We start from the raw sequence: 25959 nt of genomic DNA on the forward strand, positions 1-25959 counted from the left end.
CTTTATCTTCCAGTCTTGATATTCTGTTTTCCATTTCGTTCATCCTATTGGTGAGGCTTTCTCCTGTCGTTTCTAATTGGCTTGCTGAGTGTTTCACTTCCTTCTTCGTTTCAGCCTGAGTATTCTTCAATATTTCTAACTCTTTTCTGAAGTCATTCAGAAGTTTATCCCTATCATCCTTCAGTTCTTTGATTTCTTTGTGTGTTCTTTAAATTCACTGAATTCTTTTATCATGTTTATAATTGTTTTTTGAGTTCCATGTCCTGCATTATTTCTAGGGGGTTCTCACTGTAGTCCTCTAGAGGACTATTGGTATTTGGTGGGATATGTTATTTTGGTTTTTCATGTTATTATTTTTTCTCTGTGACTTTGACATATGAATTTCTTTTGTAGTTTCTGATTCTTGTGTGCAATTCACGCCTTCCTTTGTTGAGTTTAGATCTGCTTCTTTTTGTGAACTTTATGTGTCTTTGTGATTTACTTTTTGGGTATGAAAAGCTGGTTCTAAGCTGGTTCTCTCTTTTGATTTTATATTGGAGTGGCCAGATTGATTTTGTCTTCAGGAGTTCCCACAGAGGCCCAAGTCAGATGAGGATCAGATGCTCTCAGGCTTTCTCCTAAGGTCTGGATCCTCCAGGACAGATTTTGACCTCAGGAATTTGGGCCCAGGAAAGATGCTGGTATAGGGCACCTGGTGGCTGTGTCACCCAGAGATGCAAAGGAAGGTGGGGGTGTGAAGTGGCCCCAAGGGCCCCTGGGAACTGGACTGAGGAGCTGTGTTGGTCTGGATGCAAAAGATCAGGAAGAGGAAAGGTCAGCCCTAGCGTCCAGGAAAGAGGCTGATGGGTTGTGCAGGCCCAGGGAAGTAGAGGGAGGTGAGGGCAGGACCAGGCCCAGAGTGCCCCTGGGGACCTGAGAAGGAACTGAGTTGGTCTGGATGCAAAGGATCAGGAAGCAGTGGTGATTCCCCAGGTGTCTGGGGTGCCAAGACATGGAATGGGACAGGATCCAGGCTGGGAGGGGAGACCAGCGTGGGAGATGTGGGAGGGTGAATGAGGCTGGGGGAGTCAAGGCGTGGAGGAGGGGGACCTGCGGGTCAGAGAGAGTGATGCAGGATATTCTTAATACTCAGTGTTTCACTGTAAGCACACAGAACTGAAATCGCAAAGCAAATATTAAGGCTGTACATTTGGTTTGAAGATTTTCTAAAAATAGTTCAGATCTAATCCTCACACCAGTGTTGTATATTTGTACTGATGGGAAGGTGACCTGAACAGGTGGGTATCCAGGGAGAGGTCAGGATTGCACCTAGCAGGCTTCACGTATCCCCTTGGGGAGCAGAGGGTGTGTTCCAGGCCTCTGTCTAAGGTATGTTTCACAGAAGAGATTCTGTCCCACACTCTCATGGTAGTGTTTCTGTGGAATAGATGCAACTTCATTAAATTCCTAAATCACAAAGCCCATTTCTAAAATCTCTGTTCCCTCATCTCTCTGGGAGATTGGTTCCAGGACCGCTTAAGACACCAAACCCCACAGTTGTAACATTCAAGTCCCTATGTGAAGTGCACAGTGTTTGCTCATGACATAAGCATGTCCTCTGTGTCCTATTATGCACCTCTGTGTGACGACTGCTCAGATATTATAACATTTAAGGAAGAATGATGGGGCTGGAGAGATGGCTCAGCAGTTAAGAACACTGGCTATTCTTGCAGAAGACCCAGGTTCAAATCCTAGAACACACATGGCAGCTAACAACTGTCTGTAACTCCAGTTCCAGGGGATCCAACGGCCTCTTCTGTCCTCTGCAGGCATTGCACAACACGGGTGCACTTACTTACATGCAGGCAATACACTTATACACATAAAATAAAAATAATAAATAAAATAAAAAATAAAAAACTGTAAAAAAAGAAAGAATGACAAAAGTGGGCACAGTGATGCACCCTTTAATCTCAGCACCTGGGAGACAGAGGCAGGTGGATCTGTCTGAGACTGAGGTCAGCCTGGTCTACTGGTCTACAAGAGAGTTCTAGGCCAGCAGCTGTGAATACAGGGAGACCTTGTCTCAAGAAAAGAGAGAGAGAGAGAGACAGAGAGAGAGGGGAAAGAATGACAAAAAAATCTGTGTATGTTCAACAGAGGCACATGGTTGTGGGGGATTATTTTCCCTGCATGGGTGGCAGTGAATCCGCAGATGCAGATTGGGAATATAGGGACTCTTTGTACCTAGAGGAGACTCTGAATGCCTCACCTGGCTGAAAGGTGTTCTGTCCTGTATGTGTTGTGAGGTTAAGGAAAATCACCAAGCGACATAAAACTCACTCAGTTGCTTAGAAACTCCCCAATGAATCTACTGTGGTGTTTACATGGGTGTTGGGGGGCCTAGGTTCTTTTCTTTTTAATGGAATGGAGACTACACAGTTTGAGCAAAAGTTGATTTAGCAAAGCAGCAGGTTATTCAATAAAGCTAATACTCCAGAAAGAGACTGCAGTGTGTTGCCTTAAAGCAGGCAGCAATATAGTGGGTTTGTGTTGTGGACTTTAACGGTATTTTATGAATATTTATGAGGTGTTTGGCATATTTATGGCATAAGGTGATCCCTTTTCTGTCCCAAATCATGATGGACCTGATCTTCTTTGTGGAACGTTTTCTCTGGTCCTTACAAAATGGAGGGTTGTTAAAATCACAATGCAGTTGTGCAGTTGTTACAATGACATCGGGTTTTTGGAGGATGCACACCCTTCGTTACCGTGGTAAAGGCCCTGGTGGCTTAGTTTCTGTTATAGTGGAAACATCCACCTACAGCTTCAAGGATGTTTAATCCCAAAGGGGCATCGACTGTTGGACAGACACAGCTTCCAAGGCATAGCTGTAGCTTTCTGTGGTTACTGCATATCTAACAACCTGCCTAAGGGATGATCAGGTAGGGGTGCCACCCATCCAGGAATAGGTCGACCTCTTATTAAAAGACATTTCCATTGGCCACTTTTCTCATTACTGTGACAAAATATCCAGACAAAACAAATTTAGAGCCAGGTGTGGTGGCACATACCTTTAATCCCAGCACTCAGGAGGCAGAGGCAGGTGGATCTTTGTAAGATAGAAGCCAGCCTGGTCTATATAGATTTCCAGGCCAGCTGGGGCTACAGGGAGACTCTGTCAAAAAAAAAAAAAAACCATCATCACCATCACCATCACCACCATCATCAACAACAACTCAAAGGGAGAATCAGTAAAGAAGTGTGCTGTGGCAGAAAGTCAGCAATGAGAATAGCTCATAGACTAGGTGATTGGAAAAGCCAAAGGAATGGGGCTTTGGCATTATTTTGGTCCTTGTTCCCTGGTTCCCTCTCCTCAAGCAGTTCCTCAATGTTTTCAGTTCTATTCTATTCACTGTGCATTGATAAAAGAGGAGGACTTTCGGGGCTGAAGAATTGGCTCGGCCATTAAAAGCACTGGCTGCTTTTGCAGAGCCCCTGGGTTTGATTCATAGCACATGGCAGCCAACAACCATCTGTAATTCCAGTTCCTGGTGAATTTGACGCCCTCTTCTGTCCTCTGTGGGGATTGCATGACATGGGTGCACTTACATACATGGAAGCATTACACACACACACACACACAAATAATAATAAAGTCTTTACATTTTAAAAAAGTCACGGGGCCTGGGGATGTAGCTCAGTTGCTCCCAGAACCCACATGGTAGCTAACAACTGCCTGTAACTCCAGTTCCAGGGAATCCGACAGCCTCCGTGGGCATTGCACGACACGGGCATACTTACCTACATGCAGGCATAACACTCATACACATAAAAATGAAAATAATAAATAAAATTTTAAAACATAAAAATAAAATACGTGTAGATGTGTATGTCTGTGGGTTTATGCATATGGAGTCTAGACTTGGGCATTAGATCCCTAGACCTGGAGTTGCAGGTGGTTGTGAGCCATGCATTTTGGATGTCAGAACCTCTCTCAACCTCCCTCAGGTCCTGTACGAGAGCAAGGTGCTGTCGGAACCACTTCTCAACCCCCATGGTTGCTTGTCAGAACCTGTTTTTCTCTTATCTGGTCAACATGGCTTTCCTATCCAGATGCAATCACTTTTATTATCCCTAACATTTCTGACCTTGCTGTTTTAACCTGAGAGTTCATTTTAATCCACCTTTGTTTAAACATTGTGACCTGTTGAAGCATCAAAAACAAGTGCTGTGAAATGGGGCAGAAACCGGGGAGCATCCCTTGTTAACAGACGGCTTCTTGGAAGCTTGTTGCAGAAAAACCAGGGAGAATTCTCAGCAGGTGTGCACCGCAGGGCCGAGGGAAACAGGTCCACTAGGCTCAGTTTTCAGGACATTTACTTTCCTAGGATAAACAAACAGGGCATCTTAAATTCATAACAGTTCTCGGAACTTATACTAAAATGGCAGGGCAGCACAAGTGTCGCAGGGCATCTTTGATCCTTCATAACAGTTCTCGGAACTTATACTAAAATGGCAGGGCAGCACAAGTGTCGGTAGTATAACCCTGATCATGGGTGTGGGGAGACAGAGCAACAGGAGTTGAGGAGGCAGCGGCTCCCTGTACCCACATTCAGGACGCTAGGGGAGGTCAGTGCTGATGCTCAGCTTCCTTCCTCCTTTTCATTCAGTCCAGGACCCCAGCTCACGGGATGGCACTACCCACCCTCAGTTAACCTGGTCTGGGTAATCCCTCCAAGGTGTGCCTAGAAGCTTGCTTGCCCCCAGCTGGCGGTAGATTCGGAAGGAGGCGATCGATGCTGGCTGCCACATCGTTTGTACAGTTTTGTACACTGCAACTGGATGCATTAGATGCTGTAATGCATGAAAAAAACAGTAATGCTTTGTGTTTTCTCCTGGGGTTGGGACCCAGAGGGGCATCCTGGAAGCCGGCCAGAGCCTGTAAATGCTGACTTTGATTTTGTAAGAAGAGTTCTTGAATTTTTAAAATATGTAAGAACACTGTTCTTGTAGAAGACCTCGGTTCAAATCCCAGAACCCACATGGTAGCTAACAACTGCCTGTAACTCCTGCTGTACCCACAGACTTCAGACTAAACTGAGCTATCTGAGAGCCTTGGACACCTGTTCTCCTGAGTGCTTGCTCACGTGTGCAGCTTGCTGAGAATACTCAGCCAATCAAGGGAAGAGGCCTTTCCAGCTCCCTGCTGAGTTTTGCTAATGACACTTCTGAAACTTTAAGTCTTTGCGTCTCATCAACTGCTGCCAAGGTTTGAGCTTAGGAAAAAAATCAGCTCTGCCAGGTTCCAAATTCTGGCCATCTCGGAGATTCCTAAGCATGATTAACGTGAGGGGTTAAACCAAATGCTGAACACTCCAGTTTCTGACTAACTTGTCTCGGGAATTCTGCATTTTGATTCCACAGGTATTGTTTCTAGAAAACATGTAGACGTTGTCTAAGCTAAATCCAAATGTCAATAAAAAGTAAACACATAGATGTAAAAATAAAGACCCTTGACGCCTACCACCTACATGAAGGGTGTTCCACATCAGTCTGTGACTTTTTAAACTTCGTATTTTTTCTTGGTATTTTCTTTGGAAAGGTACAGGATTGGCCCTCCCATCTCTTCTTCTTGCTGTTGCTGTCTCTCTGTGTTGCCTTCCTTCCTTTTCCTTTCCTTCCCACTTCCTTCCTTCCTTCTCTCCCTCCCTCCCTCCTCCCTCCCTCCTCCCTCCTCCTCTCTCTCTCTCTCTCTCTCTCTCTCTCTCTCTCTCCAGTGTTCTAAGAATGAACATTTGAGCTGCCTCCTTTCATAAGCTCTATTTGAACAATATTGTATACACCTTCATCCTCAGCTGCCTGCTGATGTGAACGCATCATTTCCTGTGAATGGCGCTCTTACTGAAACACTGATTAGCACGTGTCCAGGAGGTGGCCATTCTGTCTCTCCAGTTCACATCCAGGTATGGCCGATGTTTTCAGGAACCCACAGACATCCGCTGTGTTCTATAGGCTGCCTGTGCACCCACACATTTCCTGGATCTGTATGTTAACTTGACACCTTCAAACCTCAACAGTCTGGTGGCTGCCACACTGCGTCTGGCTCTGCCCAGTGCCTCCCTTCCCTTGGGAGGCATATGCTAGGGGTGCAATATTTAGTCTTCCCAGCTGGCACTCCTGGGCAAAGATTTGAGGGTGTCACCCATCTTCAGAGCCCTCCTCCTTCCCTCCCTCCCTCCTCCCTCCTCCCTCCCTCCCTCCTCCCTCTTGCTCTCCCTCTACCCCTTCTTTCCCTTCTCTCCCCTCCCTCCTCTCTGAAGGAGTTCCTGGATTTCCCTTAAGTGTTTAGCACCATTCCTCAGCTAGCAGGTGACCAGGTAGGAGGCACAGTGTCCTGGGAAGGTTCCCTCACAGGCCTCATGTACCTCGTCTCCTGCCTCCCAAAGGACACAGGCACCTCGACCATGAGAGTTGAAGGATGTGCCACATCAAGATATGTTCACGTAACAAAAGTCAGTGGAGTCAGAGTGTTCAAGAGAGAGTCTCAATTGAGAGGGATCCCCAAGGCATTGGGGCTTTGTTAGAGGTACTTTCTTCAACAACTCCTGCTGGGTCCTCAGGAATCTCCAGAAGTGATACCAAACCACTGGAATTATCTAGAACAAAATCCCAGTCAGGTGGCTGAGCAGTCTCTGAGGACCTGATTGCTACTTTGGGGTGTGTGTGTGTGTGTGGTGCGTGGTGTGTTTGTGTGGTGCGTGGTGTGTTTGTGTATGTGGTATGTGGTATGTGTGGGGTGTGTGTGTGTGTGTGTGGTGTGGCGTGTGTGGTGTGTGGTGTGGGTGTGGTGTGGTGTGTGTGGGTGTGGTGTGGGTGTGTGGTGTATGTAGGGGGTGTGTGTGGGGTGTGTGGGGGGTGTGTGTGGGGTGTGTGTGGGGTATGTATGGTGTGTGTGGGGTGTGTGTGTGGTGTGTGTGGGCTGTGTGTGGAGGTTTGTACCACCGTGTAGGTGCTGGAAGGAACCTGATTCCTCTGCAGAGGTTCCTGACTGCTGGGCTCTCCAGCCACACCCCCTTCTCTCTGCCAGCGGGTTAGGAGAGCTGATCTTCCCGCTTGTCTTTTATTCAGAAATAGAGCTAGCTGCAAGATAAATCGTGTACCATACAGCAAGAAAATAAGTGCAACACAGGGCTGGAGAGATGGCTCAGCGGTTAAGAGCACTGACTGCTCTTGCAGAGGACCCGGGTTCGATTCCCAGCACCCACATGGTGGCTGACAGCCGTCTGTAACTTCAGTTCCAGGGGATCCAAAACAAAACCTTCTTCTGACCTCTGTGGGCATTGCATGACGTGGGTGCACTTACACACATTCAGATGATACACTCATACAGATGAAATAAAATTAGCAAATTATTTTTTTTAAAAAAGAAAGAAAAAAATGGAATACAGAGTGAAGTTGTGATTGGGGAAATACCTGTAATTTCATATCAGAAATAAAACTTGCCCGCAATTGTTGAGGAAAAATGCAGAGGCCAAAGGGAAGGGTTACATGGCACAAAGCACATAGGCCAATGGGGGGAGTCCCACTAAGCTGTATTCACCCCAATATTGACTTGGCAGTGAATTGTAGATGCTGTGGGCTCTCCTAGACACATCCCCTGAATGGTTTCCCTCTGTTTTTGTCTGTCCTCAGCGGGCCACTGTGGCTCCCCAGACCCCATCGTGAACGGCCACATCAGCGGTGACGGCTTCAGCTACAGGGACACGGTGGTCTACCAGTGCAACCCCGGATTCCGGCTCGTTGGTACCTCCGTGAGGATTTGCCTGCAGGACCACAAGTGGTCTGGGCAGACGCCCGTCTGTGTTCGTGAGTGGTTTAGAGAAACATCTCCCCCTGCAGGCTCCTGTCCATATTCCTGTGCTGTGCAGTCACCTTCTGATTCCACGCAGAATAATCCCTCCCTCTCACTGTCCCATGTCAGAGCATAAGGCCCACCATGCTGGCTTCCCTCCCCACCTCCTTCCCTGCTTCCTCCTGATGCCTCTCCAGACTCCTACCTTGCTTGAATCCTCTCATCAATTCGTTTTAAAGGAGGCCTAGGTCTGATGTCATGTGCTCATTACTGGAGGACATACACACCAGGTCTGGGACTACAGAGCCTTAAATGGACCACACTCTGAGTGTCCTGAGTTGTCTGGTACTTGGGTAATTGTTTTGTCAAGGACAGTTTTGCAAGGATCTCTTAGTTTAATCAAAAGAGATAAAATTATACATAATGCCCATTCTCAAAACTTAGGGCTTCAGACAAATACTGACTGGGGTTTGTAGGGCAGATGTTTTGTTTTGGGTGCAGACTTTCTGTCAAACCCTGTCCATCTGATAGCTTCGCTTTCCCATTAACTAAGCAGGTGGCTGTGAACAGTGACAGGTGTCTGCAGTAGGCCTGTAATGTACAGCGTTCAGGGACAAAGACTGCACTGGCAAGAAAAATGAAATGAGCAGGAAAACACCAGCTTCGTAGCCATAATGTGGTCGTTTCCAAAGGGTCTGTGACAGACCCGCCTGGCCGCGTGTGACCGCAGTCTGGATCCTGTGACCGACCCCTGGCTCTGTGTGGCCACTGTCCAGGGCCTGGGACAGACTCAGCTTGGCCCTGCTGGGGGTGGGTGCTGTGTGGCCCAACACAACCAGAGCTCAGTACACCCCTCAGGATCCCACGGTGCGGGTTTCAGAGGAGAATGATATTTCCTAAGTACACGCTGATGAAGTTGATGCCGCCGTACTGTATAACACAAAGCTTCAAACAAATCCCCAGAATTTCATGCCGTCAGCAGGGACGCTCTAAGGAGAGAACCGTCCAACCCTTGGTAAATATCGAAGGACTCAACACCTTTCAGTGCTGCATCATCAGGTCTCTTGGTATTTTGTCCGACTTGGTGAACAGTGCTAGTTCTCTGGAGGAAACAGGCTTTAGAGGCGTATGCTCATTCCCACCACCGTAAAAGGTGGTGTGGTCCTTCCAAACAGGAATGCCATCCAGTGTCACAGAGAACCCTTCAGTCCTAACATTGGTTTTAAGTGACCTGACATGGATGCGGTGACCTGTTTAATATGAACAATGACACTGACCTTTTCCCTACAGCTATCACGTGTGGTCACCCTGGAAACCCCGCCCACGGACTCACCAACGGCAGCGAGTTCAACCTGAACGACTTGGTGAATTTCACTTGCCACACAGGTTACCTGCTGCAGGGTGCCTCTCGGGCCCAGTGTCGGAGCAACGGTCAGTGGAGCAGCCCCTTGCCCACCTGTCGAGGTATGAGATGTGTCCGCAAAGAAAGTGCTTTGTGCTGAGGCTGTTAAAGGCTGATTCCCACACTGGGTGACCTATCTCCATGAATAAAACCACAACATGAACTCAGTACACGAACATGAAGTAGTCACCAGACTGTCCTGTGTGGCCACAGGGCACACTGATGCGATGCCTGAAGAATGCAAGGTCCCTACACTGTCACATGTTAAACCCCAGAGCATGCTTGGGCAGGGTGCCCTGCAGAACACAGGGTCCTTGGAACACTTCTGTCCCCGCATGGCACACTGTGTGGGTGTCTGTAGATCATGGAATTGCTAGACGCCGTATCACCACAGGGGCACCAGAGAGGGGGTGCCCTGCAGAACACAGGGTCCTTGGAACACTTCTGTCCCCACATGGCACACTGTACGAGTGTCTGTAGATCATGGAATTGCTAGACGTGGTATCACCACAGGGGCACCAGAGAGGGGGTGCCCTGCAGAACACAGGGTCCTTGGAACACTTCTGTCCCCGCATGGCACACTGTGTGGGTGTCTGTAGATCATGGAATTGCTAGACGCCGTATCACCACAGGGGCACCAGAGAGGGGGTGCCCTGCAGAACACAGGTCCTCATAGCACCAATGTCAGTTCAGGGCTCACTGAGGGAGTTCCTCTGTAGCACAAGGTCCCTACACTGTCATATGTCAACACAGGGCATATTGAGAAAGTGCCCTGCAGAGCCCAGAGTCCCCAGGTTGCCCCACGTCAGCTCAGGGCTCACTGTGGGAGTTCCCCACACAACACAGATCACACAGACTCTCCTGTGATAGCATGGGACATACTAAGGGGCAGTTCTGTTCCAAGGACCATTTCTACTTCCTGGCCTGGATTTGCCATCCAAACACTAGCCTGGGATGCAGCGATCTGGTCCAGGTCATGCAGCTATCTTTCAGGTTTATTAGATTGCCTCCAGCCAGGTCATCTCTGCTGTTTTAGAGTTTGGGTTATAATTTGATTATAGGTGCAGTCCACTGCAGGGCTTTAAAAGTGGCCTCCTGGGTTCCATAAGCATTTTTTTTTCACTCAAAGAAACTCAGAGCTTTCTTCTATAAACTTAAGCAATCTATAAAATTCAAGGAGCATTACTGCACAACAGTGGAAGGGACTTGTGAACCCGCACTCCTGCCTGACAAGCCCCTCCCCCAGAAGAATCAAATGCACGCAGTGGAAAGGGAACTGCCTTCAACTTCCAGAGCCCACCAGTGGCCACAAAGAATTCTGAGCACACTTTTCTGAGTCAGAAACATCTGGAGAGGGTGCTTCATGACAGCTGTCATGGTCACTGGCCTGGAGGGGACATACAAGGCAGTCGGTCCACTTTCTATTCTGTACCTGAGGAGGCATGCTGTTAATTCCTCTCAAGACACCCACCAGCCTTCTGGCTAATGGAACCCATTCAGCATAAGCAGAGCATATCCTGCACCTCGGAGACTGCCTTCCCCGCTCCTCCTAAGGGGGAAGGTTCCCATTAGAAGTGGCCTGACTTAGTTTCCGTGAATCATTGTTGGAAGAACTGCCACCATCAGCCGCACTCGCTGTGCGTTGACAGCGGGATTCCTTTAGGGGCACACGTTAATATACGTAGGGGGTGTGGCTGAAGAATGCCTCAGAAATAAAACACTGCATTTGAGTGAAAATATTTAAACTAGCTTTGGGCAGTTCTGTCTCGCCACTTTTCGAATATATTTTCATAGCACAGTGGTTGACAGCAGTCAGGAGATTTCATCAGGAAGGCGGAGTTCGTGGGAAGTCTCTCAGATCAATTCTCTTTTGTAAACTTTCTAAAATGAATTCAATTTATTTTATTTTATTTTATTTTTTGCTTTGCTTATTTCATTTTGTAATCTGTAGCTGATTTTTAATTTTTCATTGTGTATTTCACCCGTCTTTTCCTCTAGACAGTTTCACATGAACTTTCATGTCACATATATGTACATGATTTTACGTATCTATATCAAAACCAGGATCTGCAAAGGAGAGAAAAACGTGACATTTGCCTTTCTGAGATGGGATTAATTCAGCTCAATGTGATCATCTCCATTTGGGTCCATTTTCTTGCAAATGACATAACTTCTTTCTAAAGAAAAGAATTTATAATGCATGTATAAGTAATATATGAAATATTCTGATTTCTAGTGGTGAACTGTTCAGATCCAGGCTTTGTGGAAAACGCTGTTCGCCATGGGCAGCAAAACTTTCCAGAGAGTTTCAAGTATGGAATGAGTGTGATGTATCACTGCAAGAAAGGATTCTACCTGCTGGGATCTTCTGCCTTGACCTGCACGGCGAATGGCTTGTGGGATCGCTCGTTACCCAAGTGTCTGGGTGAGTAAGGCTCCCCAGGGCTTCTTGGCCACAGAGCCCAAGGGAAACACAACCAACACAAGTTTCCATGTAGTCAAGAAAACTGTTTTAACTCCCTTTGGCCCTCCCATCACCAATTCTGTCAGCTCTTATGATGGATTGACCAAAACCCACCACACACATCTCAAAGGAGTTTAAGAACTCATAGGCATGCTTTGACAGTGGGCCCCAGAGGGCAATGGGCCCTGGTCGCTCGCTGGTCAGCACTTGGACCACTCTGTTTTTACCTCTGTGTGACCATCTGTCTGCCTGCTTCAGTCTGTGGCCCAGCTTTGTACCTTCCATTATGGTGGTGCTGACAGATAACAGCACACAAACCCTTACAGGAGCCAGGTAAAGAGACAGTGCTATGGAAAGTGGAAGATTTCCTTGAAGATTAAGTCCTAAATGGTCATCAAGGTCCCTCAAGACATTGTTGTGACTTCACCATAGAAGAAGATGTAGATTAGCAAGAACTTATCTCTACACATGAGCCGTACTGTGATTTTTTTCTCTTAAATATTTGAGCTGTTGGGGATGGAGAGATGGTTCAGAGGTTAAGAGCACTTTCAGAGGATTTGGGTTCAGTCCCAGCACCCACATGACAGCTCACAACTGTCTATAACTCCTGTTCCAGGGCATCTGACACCCTCCTGTGGACTCTATGAACACTACACACATGGGTACCCTTATATAGATGTAGGAAAATATGCATACACATAAAATAAATATAAATTAAATCTTAGAAAAATAACTATCCTCTAGCTCCAAAAGAATCTTCTTCCATACTTAGTCTGAAAGCTTAGGAAATACCTTTGCTCTCTTTGAGCTTCTTAAACGGGGCAGAAACAACGTGGTCCTTAAAGTCAAAATTTCATCCTCTTGGTAATATATTGTATACACAGGACAGAGGTGGCACAGTGACGAAGTTTCCATGCACAAAGCAAACTCCTGTCTCAGCACTTGGGAACCCGGCACTGTGAAGTCTGCTGTGAGGTTGGGTTAGTGTGGGAAAAACGCCTTCCATCCCTTCAAGTGAGTTTCCTTCAGAAGCCTCACACAGAAGCAGCGCTGAATTTGGATAATATCATATTCGTGGAGAAACAGAATGATGACTTTCCGGAGGAAAGACACAACAGGGCCTCAGACTGTGCCACAGTCCCCCATCACGGCTCGTCTGCGTTTTATTTTTCTGTGCCTTCGCACTGGGGGATTTCCCAAGGAGCTGAGTTGCTTTGTTTCTTCCTCTCCCCAAACATTTCTTTTGCATCTCTCCTGGCTCCGGAGAGACTCCTATCAGGCATTGAACTGGTGGTAATGTGCTTAGATCCGCAAACGCTGGGTTTGACTGACTCTGCTTTCCCAAACTGGCTTGTCCCCACCCCAATCACTCCATTTCTTGTCATTAACATCGATGTGGGAAGGAGCATCTCAGAGGGACACTCAACTTTACATGCTCCAGGGGCTCAGCCCTGAATCTATTCTGCTGTTTATTGTTTCTTGGATTGTCTTCCTTTCTATCTTTTATTTTATCGAGAATTGGTCATTTACCAAGCACTTCAGTGTTCTGGGTCTAATTGGCTTCTTTTTAGGACTTTAGATAAAACATGGGTGTCCACTGAATAAATGCTAATGCAAGACACAGAATAAGGGCCAATGGGACCCAAGGGGGGGGGGTTCTGCCTCCCAGTTGCAGAACCTTTTCTCTGGACTGCATCACTTCTCAGTTGCTAAGTGACCAAATTGGGTTTGTTGGGGACATTGAATAAGTCCTCTGCCTCTTCCATCAAGCTAGTCATTTGCATGTCACATAAAAATGTGTCCATTGCTAATTCAAGTTGGTAATTCATGGGAAAAGTAGAGCTGGATGTCTTCAGTGTTCCATATTCATCTGGACCTGGGGTCTGCCTTTGTGAAGGATGTTTTTGGATAGATTATGAACTTGATTTGGAATAATTTTAAGGCTATGACTAAAATGCTGAGATGGTTTTGGACTATTTTGAAGAAAATGTTCCAATAATTTATTGTTATTTTTACTTACCCATGTCAGATCATCACCTATTAAAAGATAATCATTACAATGGCTTTCCTAGACAAATGAACTTGAAAATTAAGCTGGTTTAACATAATTTTGCCTCTAAGCAAAGCATATGATTGTCATATTAACTGAAGTATTGAAAATAGTTTTAATGGATTCATACTGGTTTTTGAATTTCTCTTTTTATTTGAAGTTTTATTAGGAAATCAGAAAACTTTTATAAAATAAAAAGTAGTTGCTAAGAACAATAATAGTATTATCTCAGTGAGGATGTCCAGCAAATCACTGTCCAGTCCTGTTTGCATTTCTTACCACCCTGCTCACATGGGTGCAGTTAGAAGCAGACAGATAACGCTGGGCTTCTTTGCCCATGGAAGGCTGACTTGTTATGTCCAACCGTAAGCAAAATTATCTTAAGACAAACAATTCCATTACTACTTACTTTCCTTTCTTCAGTAAATAAACATCATGGGAATTTTCTCTCTGCAGTTATTTCTTATCTATAGAAGTTCCTTAAAGCTGAGAGTTGGAGGGATGTCTACGTGGGAGTCTTACTGCAAAGCACTGTGTTCTCAATTTTTCTAACCTTTTCTTCAGCCATATCATGTGGCCACCCTGGTGTCCCTGCAAATGCTGTCCTAACTGGAGACCTGTTTACATATGGCGCCACAGTTCATTACTCCTGCAAAGGGAGCCAGAGCCTCATGGGCAACAGCACCAGAGTCTGCCAAGAAGACAGTCACTGGAGCGGAGCCCTTCCGCACTGCTCAGGTGAGGAGCTCTGTGCTCAGGCCACCACTCAGAATATTGATTGTGCAATTGCACAGATGTCTGTGATTATACCAAATGAACCCCTGTTATGACGTCCAATATCTTCAGCAGCATCGTAGGTCACCATATGGGGACTACCACTGTCATCGTCACCAGTGGCCCTTGTCCTGTAGGTGGGCATCATCCCATCACCATCTTCAACATCATCACTGGGCCCATATGGGCCACTTTTACTTTAGATTCATATCAGATAGATCACCATTATCCCTATCACATAAATCAGCATCATCCTAACTGCAGTCACTGGTCCCTATCACACAGACCACTATCATTTCACCTCATAGTCAGCATTATCTCTGAGCCCCATCACATAGATCACGCTCATTTTCATCACCTGCAGTGTTGCTAAGCCACATTATACTTACACCCGAATCATGAACCAGCTTGACTCAATTTTAAGGCCAAAGCAAAGAGCCTGTTTCTTCAGCTGTCTCTTAGAACCATGCTCTTAGCCAGGGCTTAACTCCTTCTTTTTCTTTGCAACAGCACCTCCAGCACAGAAAGGAAAAAGGGAAGTAGGTGCTAGACATACCCTTATCTTATCAGAAAATCTTGCCCTTTGATCCCTAGGCCTAGAATAGCATACACACAATTAAGAATAGACTTCTCGATTTTTCTTAATGCTTGCAATGAGAAAAAAAAAAAACACCCTGCTTTCAGCATTTAGACTTGTAAATAATGCAACCACATTTACACACTATCTTACACTATCTTCGGTGGAGTGTAAGGAGGGGTCCCAAGGGATTAAGGTCATATGCCATAGTCACAAGAGTGACATATAGCTCTGTGAGCTTGTTCATAGTATAAGAAGTAACCTTTTGGTTGCAAGGTTAGCAAAAAGTCTTTAGTCCAGATTATATGGTTAAAGTCATTCCTGCAATCATCACCTTCATGTTTATCACTAGCTTCTAGCCATAAATCCTCACCACCACCACCAGTCATCTTCACCATCATCTCAGAGTCCCATCACACAGGTCAGTGACAACTTCACCATCATCTTCACCCCAATCATTAATGCCCTTCACGTAGATCAGCATCATCTCCATCATCATCATCACCGTTATCACTGCTCCTCATCAAGCAAATCATCATCTCGTCACCAGCATCAATATCATCTTCTCCACCCTCTCTGAGCTCCATCACAGATATCATCGTCTTGATCATCATCCCTGGTCCCCTTCACCTGAACCAGCATCATCTACATCATTGTCTCTGGTACCTGAACCAGCATCCTCATCTGTATCATTGTCACGGGGCCCATCACTTTGTATTTCTCTCTAGGCTTTCTGATCGCCCTTGCCGAGATTCTTCTTACGTCGGCTTACTTTCCTCCTCTGCCATTTATCCCTCTCTATGTGTCCTCTCAATTCATCAACATTTCCATCATTTCTAACATCAGTGAGCACCTTGATCATTTTTGTCATTTTAATTCTATGGATCATCTTTAAAACTTAATTCCAGGAGCAACTTTGGACACAACTGTAAAGAAAGGAACCCCTCCCTGACTTTCCTCTGTAGCCACCATGACCCACTTCCCCTCTGGCTGCCTACACTCACATTCCAGAAACTGTTCAGGAGTCACAGCATTTCAATCCTCCCAAAAGAATCACGTCTTCTTATTAATTATATTTTATGAGGCTATTTTTATTTGAATGACACAGCAACAGTGTCTTAAGTTTCTCCCCTATTAGGGACTATGAAATAGAAAATTTCTCTTTCCAAAATGCTACAATGTTATATAAACACAAGCCATGTTAAATATGTATTTAGAGTGACTTTTCATTGAATAACCTTTGAAGATGTTAAAAAAAAAAAAAAAAAAAAAAAAAACAATTTTTTTTAAAATCATGCATTCCTGTGCTTGTGCTCCATAGGAAATAGTCCTGGATTTTGTGGTGATCCAGGGACACCAGCACATGGGTCTCGGCTTGGGGATGAATTTAAGACAAAGAGTCTTTTGCGTTTCTCTTGTGAAATGGGCCACCAGCTGCGGGGCTCTGCAGAGCGGACTTGCCTGACAAATGGATCCTGGTCAGGAGTGCAGCCGGTGTGTGAGGGTGAGTGAACCAAGCCTGGCAGTCCACCTAAGGCTTAAAACTACCTGCTTATTCTAAAGTGTCTGGGACCAGCCTGAGGGAACCTTTGGGACCCTAGAAACTTCTGTCACTTGTATAGGTGAACCCTTTCCCCAAAGGTACAATAGCATCATAAAAAATTATGAGTACTAGCAATGTTGTTCAAAGACCACCCATAGCGGTCCTCATCCTTTGAACATCTTTCACAGGAAAGCAGGTTTCTAATCTGTTGCTAGCCTGTGATTCCCATGCCTTTTTGTATGGGTCCTAGAGGTGAGCTGTGGAGGCTGAGGGACAGTGACTAGGAGCAGTGCAATCCCAGATGAGGATTTCTGTGAGCTGGGAATATTCCTGTTCCTGTAGCTCTGCCTATCTTCAGGCAGCCTCCTGCAGAGCACTCTATACAAAGCAATGTTTATGTTTGTGGCATTTTGAAATGAGTGACTCTGATTGCATTACAATCGTAGGTGTGAAGACTTTAGCTGTCAACTAGGGAACACACTTATCAGTCATTAATAGTATTGCATCAGGTGTCAACGAGGCCTGACTTAATCAAAGGTGAACAGAGATGTATGTGGTTGATAGCAATGAACTTAAAGTTCAGAATATCAAATTAGAGTTTGGGCAATATGCCTTTAAACTTTAGATACACATCATGCAAGCCACCTTCTCAAGTTTTAAGTCTAAGATGGTGTATTTTAGTTTGTATCGAAACGTTTTCTATATAATTTGGTCCGCTTGAATGTGCTCTTGCAAATTTCATCACCAGAGACAGAATCTCAGAGTTCCAGGCCAGGGTTGTGACATCAGCTGCCTGACCAAGATTTTTTTCTAACCTGACATAATCATCTCCTCTTCATCTATTAAAAACCTTCCATCCCAGGGCTAGAGAGATGGATCAGCAGTTAAGAATACTAAATGTTCTTGCAGAAGACCCGGGTTCGAATCCCAGCGCCCACATGGCAGCTAACAACTGTCCGTAACTCCAGTCCCAGGGGATCTGACAGCCTCTTCTGTCCACCGCAGGCATTATACGACATGGGTGCACTTACCTACATGCAGGTAGTACACTCATACACATAAAATAAAAATAATAAATAAAATATTTTAAAAAACCTTCTATCCCAATGAGAAACAAAAATAAGTTACAAAACAAATCCATGAGTCATAAAATAAAAGTGTCTAAAACACTCTTAAAGAGCAAATAATCTATATAGTTGTGGCATTTAGGTATTACGTGACGAACCATTTCTGTTAGATGTTAGCTTTGGTTAGAAACCTGCCTTTCAACTATAGGTTCATTGATGAACGCTTCCACCGCATCCTTTCATGAAGGTGTCTGACTAAACCGTGTCGTTGAACTGGGAGACTTTGGGGTTTTTTCATGTAATTTTGATAAACTCTATGTTCAACTTTTCGTCAACACATATAACAATACTATTGCATTCTCAGTGTTGAATAAGTGTTTATTGAATGAATAATTGTTTTGAACAGTTCACTGTTTTCATCTTTTCAATATGATATTTTAATTGATATCATAGAGAAACCTGGTTGTCAGTTGCTTCTGGTTCTGTAAATATTGTTTACTATAAATGCCAATCCAGCTACTGCTGAATGGTCTGTGTTAGAAAGGACTGCAAATCCGAACCACATAATGTGGGCAGAGGATTGGTTGGTTATGCCTGCCCTGAGCACAGGCACAGCCCTTATGTGTGTGTGCGCTCTATTTGTTTTGCAAACAAGCACCACCTCAGCTTGGGCTTACATGCCTAATTCAAATAAAGTTAGAATTGAGAGTTTTCTTCTGTATCTTTAAGAGAAATGCATCCTTGTTTTCAAGACTAGTTTTGAAAGCAGTACTAAATATTCAAGAGTGTTTCTAAACATGCTGAAAATCTCAGAAAATCTCATGATGGCTCTTAATATCCAGTAAGTGTCTCATGAAGGAGAGCCGCTCTATTATACATCATGTGACAGTAATTATTCTGGACTCAACTAAAACTGAAAAGGCAAAACGTCAGAGGCTGATGCCATCACCTTGAACTGTCACAGCAGCAGGGGCCACTTCTGCATAGAGAGTTAGATGCCCTGGTGCCCTGGGCATCATTAACTGAGGGCCAGTGTCCCTAAGAGACATTAAGCTACTTCTGAGAGAAATGCAAAGTGCTGTCATCTTCCAGCCAATTACACAGCTGTATTTAGATTTTATAATGTGGTGGCCATTTGACAATGTGTGCAGTCATTTGTATTCCTGACATATGTTCTGTTTCCCAAGTGTATTCTCCTGTTTTTATAACATATGACCTGATTTTCCAAGATTTTAAACAAAGGATGTATGAAAGAAGATGCTTTTGAACTCTAATGTCATATAAATACTTTGTAAAAGTTCATAATAGTTCTATTTTGCATAAAAATGTGTTCCATCTCATAGCAAAGCTTTGAATTTTTAATGTTTTAACTCATGTTTTAATACCTTAAGAAGTCTTAGCATTCAGAAAAGTTGTTGTGGAAATGCAGTTTTTACTTCTGTAGCTAATAGATTAAGTGAATCTATGGGTCAGACAAGATCAAAGCAGAAGACAGTCCACAGAGGTGTTCCCAGAGTTCGGTCAGGCGTCCGTGGTCCTTCGCGCTTGTCCTCGATGACCAGGGGTATCTGACACCTCAGTCCAGCCTCACCTCTTGAGGGCTGCTATTTGTGTTTCCTGACAGCCGTGTCCTGTGGGAACCCTGGCACCCCCACCAATGGGATGATCCTCAGCAGCGACGGCATCCTCTTCTCCAGCTCCGTCATCTACGCCTGTTGGGAAGGCTACAAGACCTCAGGGCTCACCACACGGCATTGTACAGCCAATGGGACCTGGACAGGCACAGCGCCCGACTGCACCAGTTAGTACCTGCCAGGTGGAGCCTGTCGGGGAGGCAAGCAGTGGGATTTCAAAGTCTATTGAGTTTTTCAGTTCATCTAGGAAAAAGAAAATCTTCAATTTGATGTGATGTCCTGTTAGGGATTTAAGGTCATCCTTCCCTTCTTTAGTACATAGGTTGAAGCTGTTCTAAATGGTCAGATGTGTACTATAAGAGGGACTTATAAAAAAGGCCACCCTTCTTTGGCTCCAGACCATCTAGTTCAAAAAAATTAAGGTATTCAGGTCTCTGACCATGGCTGTGAGCATATGGCCTTGGTCAGTGTAATCACATGCCAGGCCTAACCAGGGTGGCAGTCATGTAGCTGCCTGTCAGTAGAGTAGCAATAAGCAATTTCACACACACGTTGTCTGGCAGATCTGCACACTGGGCCGGGGGTTCTTTTAGAACTAATTGCTGAGTCACGGAGAGCAGCTGCGGCAGGCACATGACTAAGCCCTGTCACCCTGACTTTGCCTCTCTCTGGTTCTCTTCTGCTACCTGCCTTCCAGTCATAAGTTGTGGGGATCCCGGCACACCGCCCAACGGCATCCAGTTTGGGACAGATTTCACCTTCAACAAGACAGTGAGCTATCAGTGCAACCCTGGCTTCCTGATGGAGTCCTTGGCGTCACCCACCATCCGCTGCACCAAAGATGGCACGTGGAACCAGAGCAGGCCGGTCTGCAAAGGTGGGTGCCCCTACCTTTGTTTGCTGTTGCCGACAGGTAGCGAAGTCTACAGATGATGCTGTGTTCTGTTTTTCAAGTATTGCAAAGCCATTGCAGGGGCTTTATCTCCAGTTCTTCCTAACCATTTTGTAAATAAGCAACCACTTTATTATATGGATACACTGATGTCAGTCTTATAGATGGGGAAACTGAGTCACAGAAGGTCATAGTGAATGGCTCCGGGATAGAAGTCAAGAGTAGAAATGTTGGGTCCAGGTGACCCATCCTACCTCTAGACATTGTGTTTATTTTTGTTTGTTTGTTTGTTTGACAAAGTGTCCCCAGCCCCAGCCCACCAAGAACTTACTAAGTAGACCAGGCTGGCCTGGATCTCAGAGAGATCTGCCTGCCTCTGCCTCTGCTTCTGCCTCTGCCTCTGCCTCTGCCTCAAGTACAGGGATTAAAAGTGTGTCCCACTATGCCCAGTGTTAAAAGGTGTGTTTGGATAAACAGCTTTAGGAACTCAGGCTAATGGCTACTGACGGCTGTGGTACGTACATGGGAGACATGATGGAATTCAGTTTCCTGGTTGAAGAAGCAGATGGGACATTAGCTGGTCATCTGCCAATGAAAACACAAGTAGAGGATCAGTGCTGGAACGTTCTGTAGGTCACATGAAGAGAGGGAGGATAGAACACAGAGAGAAGGGACAGGAAGGCTTGTGGCTTACACCAGGGAATAGCAAGCTCAGGTCACATGCAGTGGGGTGCCTTGGAGGAGTCATAGGGAATCCCAGCTGGCCAGGATCCTGTGAGATCCAGGATGTGCAGGGTCAGATTCCTAATCAGAAGGGGACCATAGGCTCTTCTATTTGGAGCCTGGAGTGGGACAAAGGGGAAGGAGAGGCTGGTGCAGTGACCTGGCAGGGCCCATCCTCAGGGCCTGGGACACTGGGAAGCCCTAGTGAAGGGCACCATCCTCAGGGCCTGGGACACTGGGAAGCACTAGGGCAGGGCTCCATCCTCAGGGCCTGGGACACTGGGAAGCACTAGGGCAGGGCTCCATCCTCAGGGCCTGGGGCACTGGGAAGCACCAGGACAGGGCACCGTCCTCAGGGCCTGGGGCACTGGGAAGCCCTAGTTAAGGGCACCATCCTCAGGGCCTGGGACACTGGGAAGCACTAGGGCAGGGCTCCATCCTCAGGGCCTGGGACACTGGGAAGCACTAGAGCAGGGCTCCATCCTCAGGGCCTGGGACACTGGGAAGCACTAGGGCAGGGCTCCATCCTCAGGGCCTGGCACACTGGGAAGCACTAGGGCAGGGCTCCATCCTCAGCGCCTGGGACACTGGGAAGCACTAGAGCAGGGCTCCATCCTCAGGGCCTGGGACACTGGGAGCACTAGGGCAGGGCTCCATCCTCAGGGCCTGGCACACTGGGAAGCACTAGGGCAGGGCTCCATCCTCAGCGCCTGGGACACTGGGAAGCACTAGAGCAGGGCTCCATCCTCAGGGCCTGGGACACTGGGAGCACTAGGGCAGGGCTCCATCCTCAGGGCCTGGCACACTGGGAAGCACTAGGGCAGGGCTCCATCCTCAGCGCCTGGGACACTGGGAAGCACTAGAGCAGGGCTCCATCCTCAGGGCCTGGGACACTGGGAGCACTAGGGCAGGGCTCCATCCTCAGGGCCTGGCACACTGGGAAGCACTAGGGCAGGGCTCCATCCTCAGCGCCTGGGACACTGGGAAGCACTAGAGCAGGGCTCCATCCTCAGGGCCTGGGACACTGGGAGCACTAGGGCAGGGCTCCATCCTCAGGGCCTGGCACACTGGGAAGCACTAGGGCAGGGCTCCATCCTCAGCGCCTGGGACACTGGGAAGCACTAGAGCAGGGCTCCATCCTCAGGGCCTGGGACACTGGGAGCACTAGGGCAGGGCTCCATCCTCAGGGCCTGGCACACTGGGAAGCACTAGGGCAGGGCTCCATCCTCAGCGCCTGGGACACTGGGAAGCACTAGAGCAGGGCTCCATCCTCAGGGCCTGGGACACTGGGAGCACTAGGGCAGGGCTCCATCCTCAGGGCCTGGCACACTGGGAAGCACTAGGGCAGGGCTCCATCCTCAGCGCCTGGGACACTGGGAAGCACTAGAGCAGGGCTCCATCCTCAGGGCCTGGGACACTGGGAGCACTAGGGCAGGGCTCCATCCTCAGGGCCTGGCACACTGGGAAGCACTAGGGCAGGGCTCCATCCTCAGCGCCTGGGACACTGGGAAGCACTAGAGCAGGGCTCCATCCTCAGGGCCTGGGACACTGGGAAGCACTAGGGCAGGGCTCCATCCTCAGGGCCTGGGACACTGGGAAGCACTAGGGCAGGGCTCCATCCTCAGGGCCTGGGACACTGGGAAGCACTAGAGCAGGGCTCCATCCTCAGGGCCTGGGACACTGGGAAGCACTAGGGCAGGGCTCCATCCTCAGGGCCTGGGACACTGGGAAGCACTAGGGCAGGGCTCCATCCTCAGGACCTGGGACACTGGGAAGCCCTAGTGAAGGGCACCATCCTCAGGGCCTGGGACACTGGGAAGCACCAGGGCAGGGCTCTGTCCCGAGACTCCTGGGTTTATGAATTTGTCCCGAGGCTTCTGTGAGTGCACGATGCCCACCCTCCCACTTCCTCCTCCTCCTGACAGGACTGCTGGCGCTCCCTTTCTCTTCCTGCGGCTCCTGAGTGTCTCTGTCCTATGTCAGTTATGCCACTGGCGGCTTAGAACCAGGTCTTCTGTGTAACAGGCAACAAATAGATGCACTCACCACCTGTGCTACAAGGTGCAGGTCAAGTGCTCACAGGGAGAGCTGCTGGGTCACTGCGGGCACTTCTCCACAGGATCCCTCACCCATCATACTGTCAGCACCAAGCCACAGGATCCTCCCCAAGCAGCCGCTCCTCGCCCACCCCCTCCCTCCCAGACCTTCTCCTCAGCATGCACCTGTTGTCCTGTGATCATCCACAGTGTTCATCCCATCCCTGACTGGAGCCTTCCCTGCATGGTCCCCTGCAGAGAACACATTCTCCCACCCAGTTCTGGAAGGTTCTTAAGAAATATTTGCTGAGTAAATGGTCATGTACGCAGAGTGTTAAGTGTGGAGGCAGGGCCCACTTCCACCTGCAGTGTATGCTTGGTGACTGCCGTGTGCCCTGTGATGTGTGTTTGCTTCCTCATTAGATGGCATGTCCCTGGACGCCTTTGGCCACCCAAACACCACTGATTTCAGAGTCTGGAGCGGCTCATCTGCGAGTTGATTTTTGCACATTGCTTTTGGATTTTTCTCATCTTAGAATAATCTCTTATTATTGACAAGAGACTTGTGCAGCCATCGCCACAAATGTGTCCCTAGAAAGTTCTGTATTCTTGTTCTGGGGTCCCTGAGATTGGGCATCAAGTCCCAAAACTGTAACAAAACACCAGCAAGTGGCATTTTACAGAATTGTACTTAACAGTTCAGTCATTTTCTTTTTAAAAATTATTCATCTTTTGGGAACTGTATGCTATATTTACATAAATAAAAATTACAGATGGCAGGAGAAATTCTTACCATCTGTTGCATAATTTGAAGTATTATTGATACCACGTGACCAAGCCCTCATTTAATTTATCCTTCATATCAGGCATAAAAAGACATAATTAGGCATTTTCCTTCCTAGGGTATTATGTCCAGCACAACAGAGGATTCAGTTCTATTTCACTGAGCAGTGTGTGTTGTGTTTTGACTTGATAATTTTGCATATTTGATCTTAGCTACAGAAGAAATTCTGGGGAAAAGTGCTGCTTTGTTATCACTGTCAGTAATTATTTCTCTTAAAAAAGCACTTGTAATTCAGGGAAAGCCCCACGGCAGGAGACTCAGTGGTGGGGGCATGGCAAGGAGCCACCTTCGCCCAAGCAATGGTTGGACCCTTGGCGGGAGTATGCTGGTTGCTGTGTTGGGGCCGTGGTGGTGGGAACTGTGGCAGATGTGATGGTTACAACCTTGGTGGGAGCTGAGGATTTTGACCTACTTGTTCTTGGCAACAGCTGTCCTGTGCAATCAGCCTCCTCCGGTGTCAAACGGGAAGGTGGAGGGATCAGACTTCCGCTGGGGCTCCAGCATAAGCTACAGCTGTGTGGACGGCTACCAGCTGTCGCACTCAGCCATCCTGTCCTGCGAAGGCCGTGGGGTGTGGAAAGGAGAGGTCCCACAGTGTCTGCGTAAGTCTGACAGTGCCCTGTGAACAGAAACCAGCAGTCCCTGACACCCCAGGGGGGTCTTCCAGGAAACTGATGAGGTTTAACTGTGGCCAAATGATCTCAAAGTTGAGTGTGTGTGGCCAGAGGTGCCTTCCTCTTAGGGTTTGTTGATGAAATGGCTAAATTTGAAGAGCCAACAAAAACAGAACACATTTAACAGGCTAGGCTGATCCAGGGGTACTTAGGGCTGACTTGGTCCTCGGCTGTTTTCCACAGCTGTGTTCTGCGGTGATCCTGGCACTCCTGCTGAGGGAAGACTCAGTGGGAAAAGCTTCACCTATAAGTCTGAAGTCTTCTTCCAGTGCAAACCCCCGTTTGTACTAGTTGGGTCCTCCAGAAGAACCTGCCAGATGGACGGCACATGGAGTGGCATCCAGCCCACCTGCATAGGTGATGCTCCCTGCACAGTCCCAAGGGTGATGGGGAAGTTTTGGAATAACCACTCATCACTAGCAAGTGACTAATTTGTGGCTGTGTGGTAGATAGCGTCCTGTGTGCGGACTTACTCAGAATGAGCCACGATGATATTGTAAGATGCATCGATGCTAAAGTGAAGTGATGTGCAGCCTCCATCACACCCTGTAAGCCAAGTCAGAAGCCTGGTGATGTGGCTGAGGGACGCTTTCCCACCTGAACATCTCCATCTGCAGTTAGCTCAGCCAACAGTGATGTCCCTCACATGAAGGGGGACCCTGGAAAATACACTTGTTACGGCCCCTCAGGCACCAGTCCCCAAGGCACAGTGGCTGTTCTTATAGCGGCTTGATCTGGACCACCCACCTTTCTTAATTTTTTTTTGTTGTTGTTGCAAATTTACACCAAAGCAATGAATGATTTGAGCCTCAGCAATTTTCTAAAGAATCCGATGCTATCCACCTAAAAGTAGACATCACTAGAAGTAATTTCACCGAAACAGTTTTCTAACTATAGGAACACCTTCTGTTATTTGATTTTAGGGAGCACTGATGGTGGGCATTTTCCTTTCCCCACACGGAATGGTTTGCTCTAGGAAAAGAACATTAAACATCATCTATGTTGCTCTGTATAAGCAGCTGGGACCCAGCAACAGTGTAGCTGTCCAATCTCTGTTTGCATCTTAAGGATTTGGAAAATACCTCTGAGGGATTACCAGACTTCCAGAAACTTCCCCTGGGAGCATTACATATATTTCCCACTTTGAAACCTTAAAGAAAATTTATCCAAAAAACATAGGAAATAATATTACGAGGGAAGAACTGGTGCGTTAATTAATTTCTTATAACCCAAAGATCTAAGTAGAAAGCACTGAGGCCAGTGTAGCATTCAGGAACCAGGATTCATCCTTAGAGGGAAAAGTGCCTGTTCTTAACTCGGTGAGAATACACAGTGTGATGTAAACTTCGACAAAGCCTCAGAGCGGTCTCAGAAGAGACAGGCGCCACTTGCTTGAACTTTCATGTAACACATTATACATTTGTGAAGACCTTTCCTTAATGTTG

The 25959-nt window shown here is 47.0% G+C and overlaps 1 protein-coding gene across 1 annotated transcript in view; it reads left to right on the plus strand.

Annotated features, from left to right (window-relative positions):
• The window catches only part of LOC103751354 (CUB and sushi domain-containing protein 1), a 144169-nt gene that overhangs the window by 93362 nt on the left and 24848 nt on the right, over positions 1-25959 (plus strand). Inside the window, exons 13-21 of the mRNA XM_008854744.1 lie at positions 7675-7848; positions 9125-9298; positions 11473-11661; positions 14315-14488; positions 16423-16605; positions 19336-19512; positions 20043-20222; positions 24269-24442; positions 24698-24871. Of these exons, the coding sequence (XP_008852966.1) occupies positions 7675-7848; positions 9125-9298; positions 11473-11661; positions 14315-14488; positions 16423-16605; positions 19336-19512; positions 20043-20222; positions 24269-24442; positions 24698-24871 (1599 nt within the window). The remainder of the gene's footprint in view (positions 1-7674; positions 7849-9124; positions 9299-11472; positions 11662-14314; positions 14489-16422; positions 16606-19335; positions 19513-20042; positions 20223-24268; positions 24443-24697; positions 24872-25959) is intronic.

This window comes from Nannospalax galili, unplaced genomic scaffold (genome assembly GCF_000622305.1).
Source record: "Nannospalax galili isolate Female #2095 unplaced genomic scaffold, S.galili_v1.0 scaffold2527, whole genome shotgun sequence".
Classification (NCBI taxonomy): Eukaryota; Metazoa; Chordata; class Mammalia; order Rodentia; family Spalacidae; genus Nannospalax; species Nannospalax galili.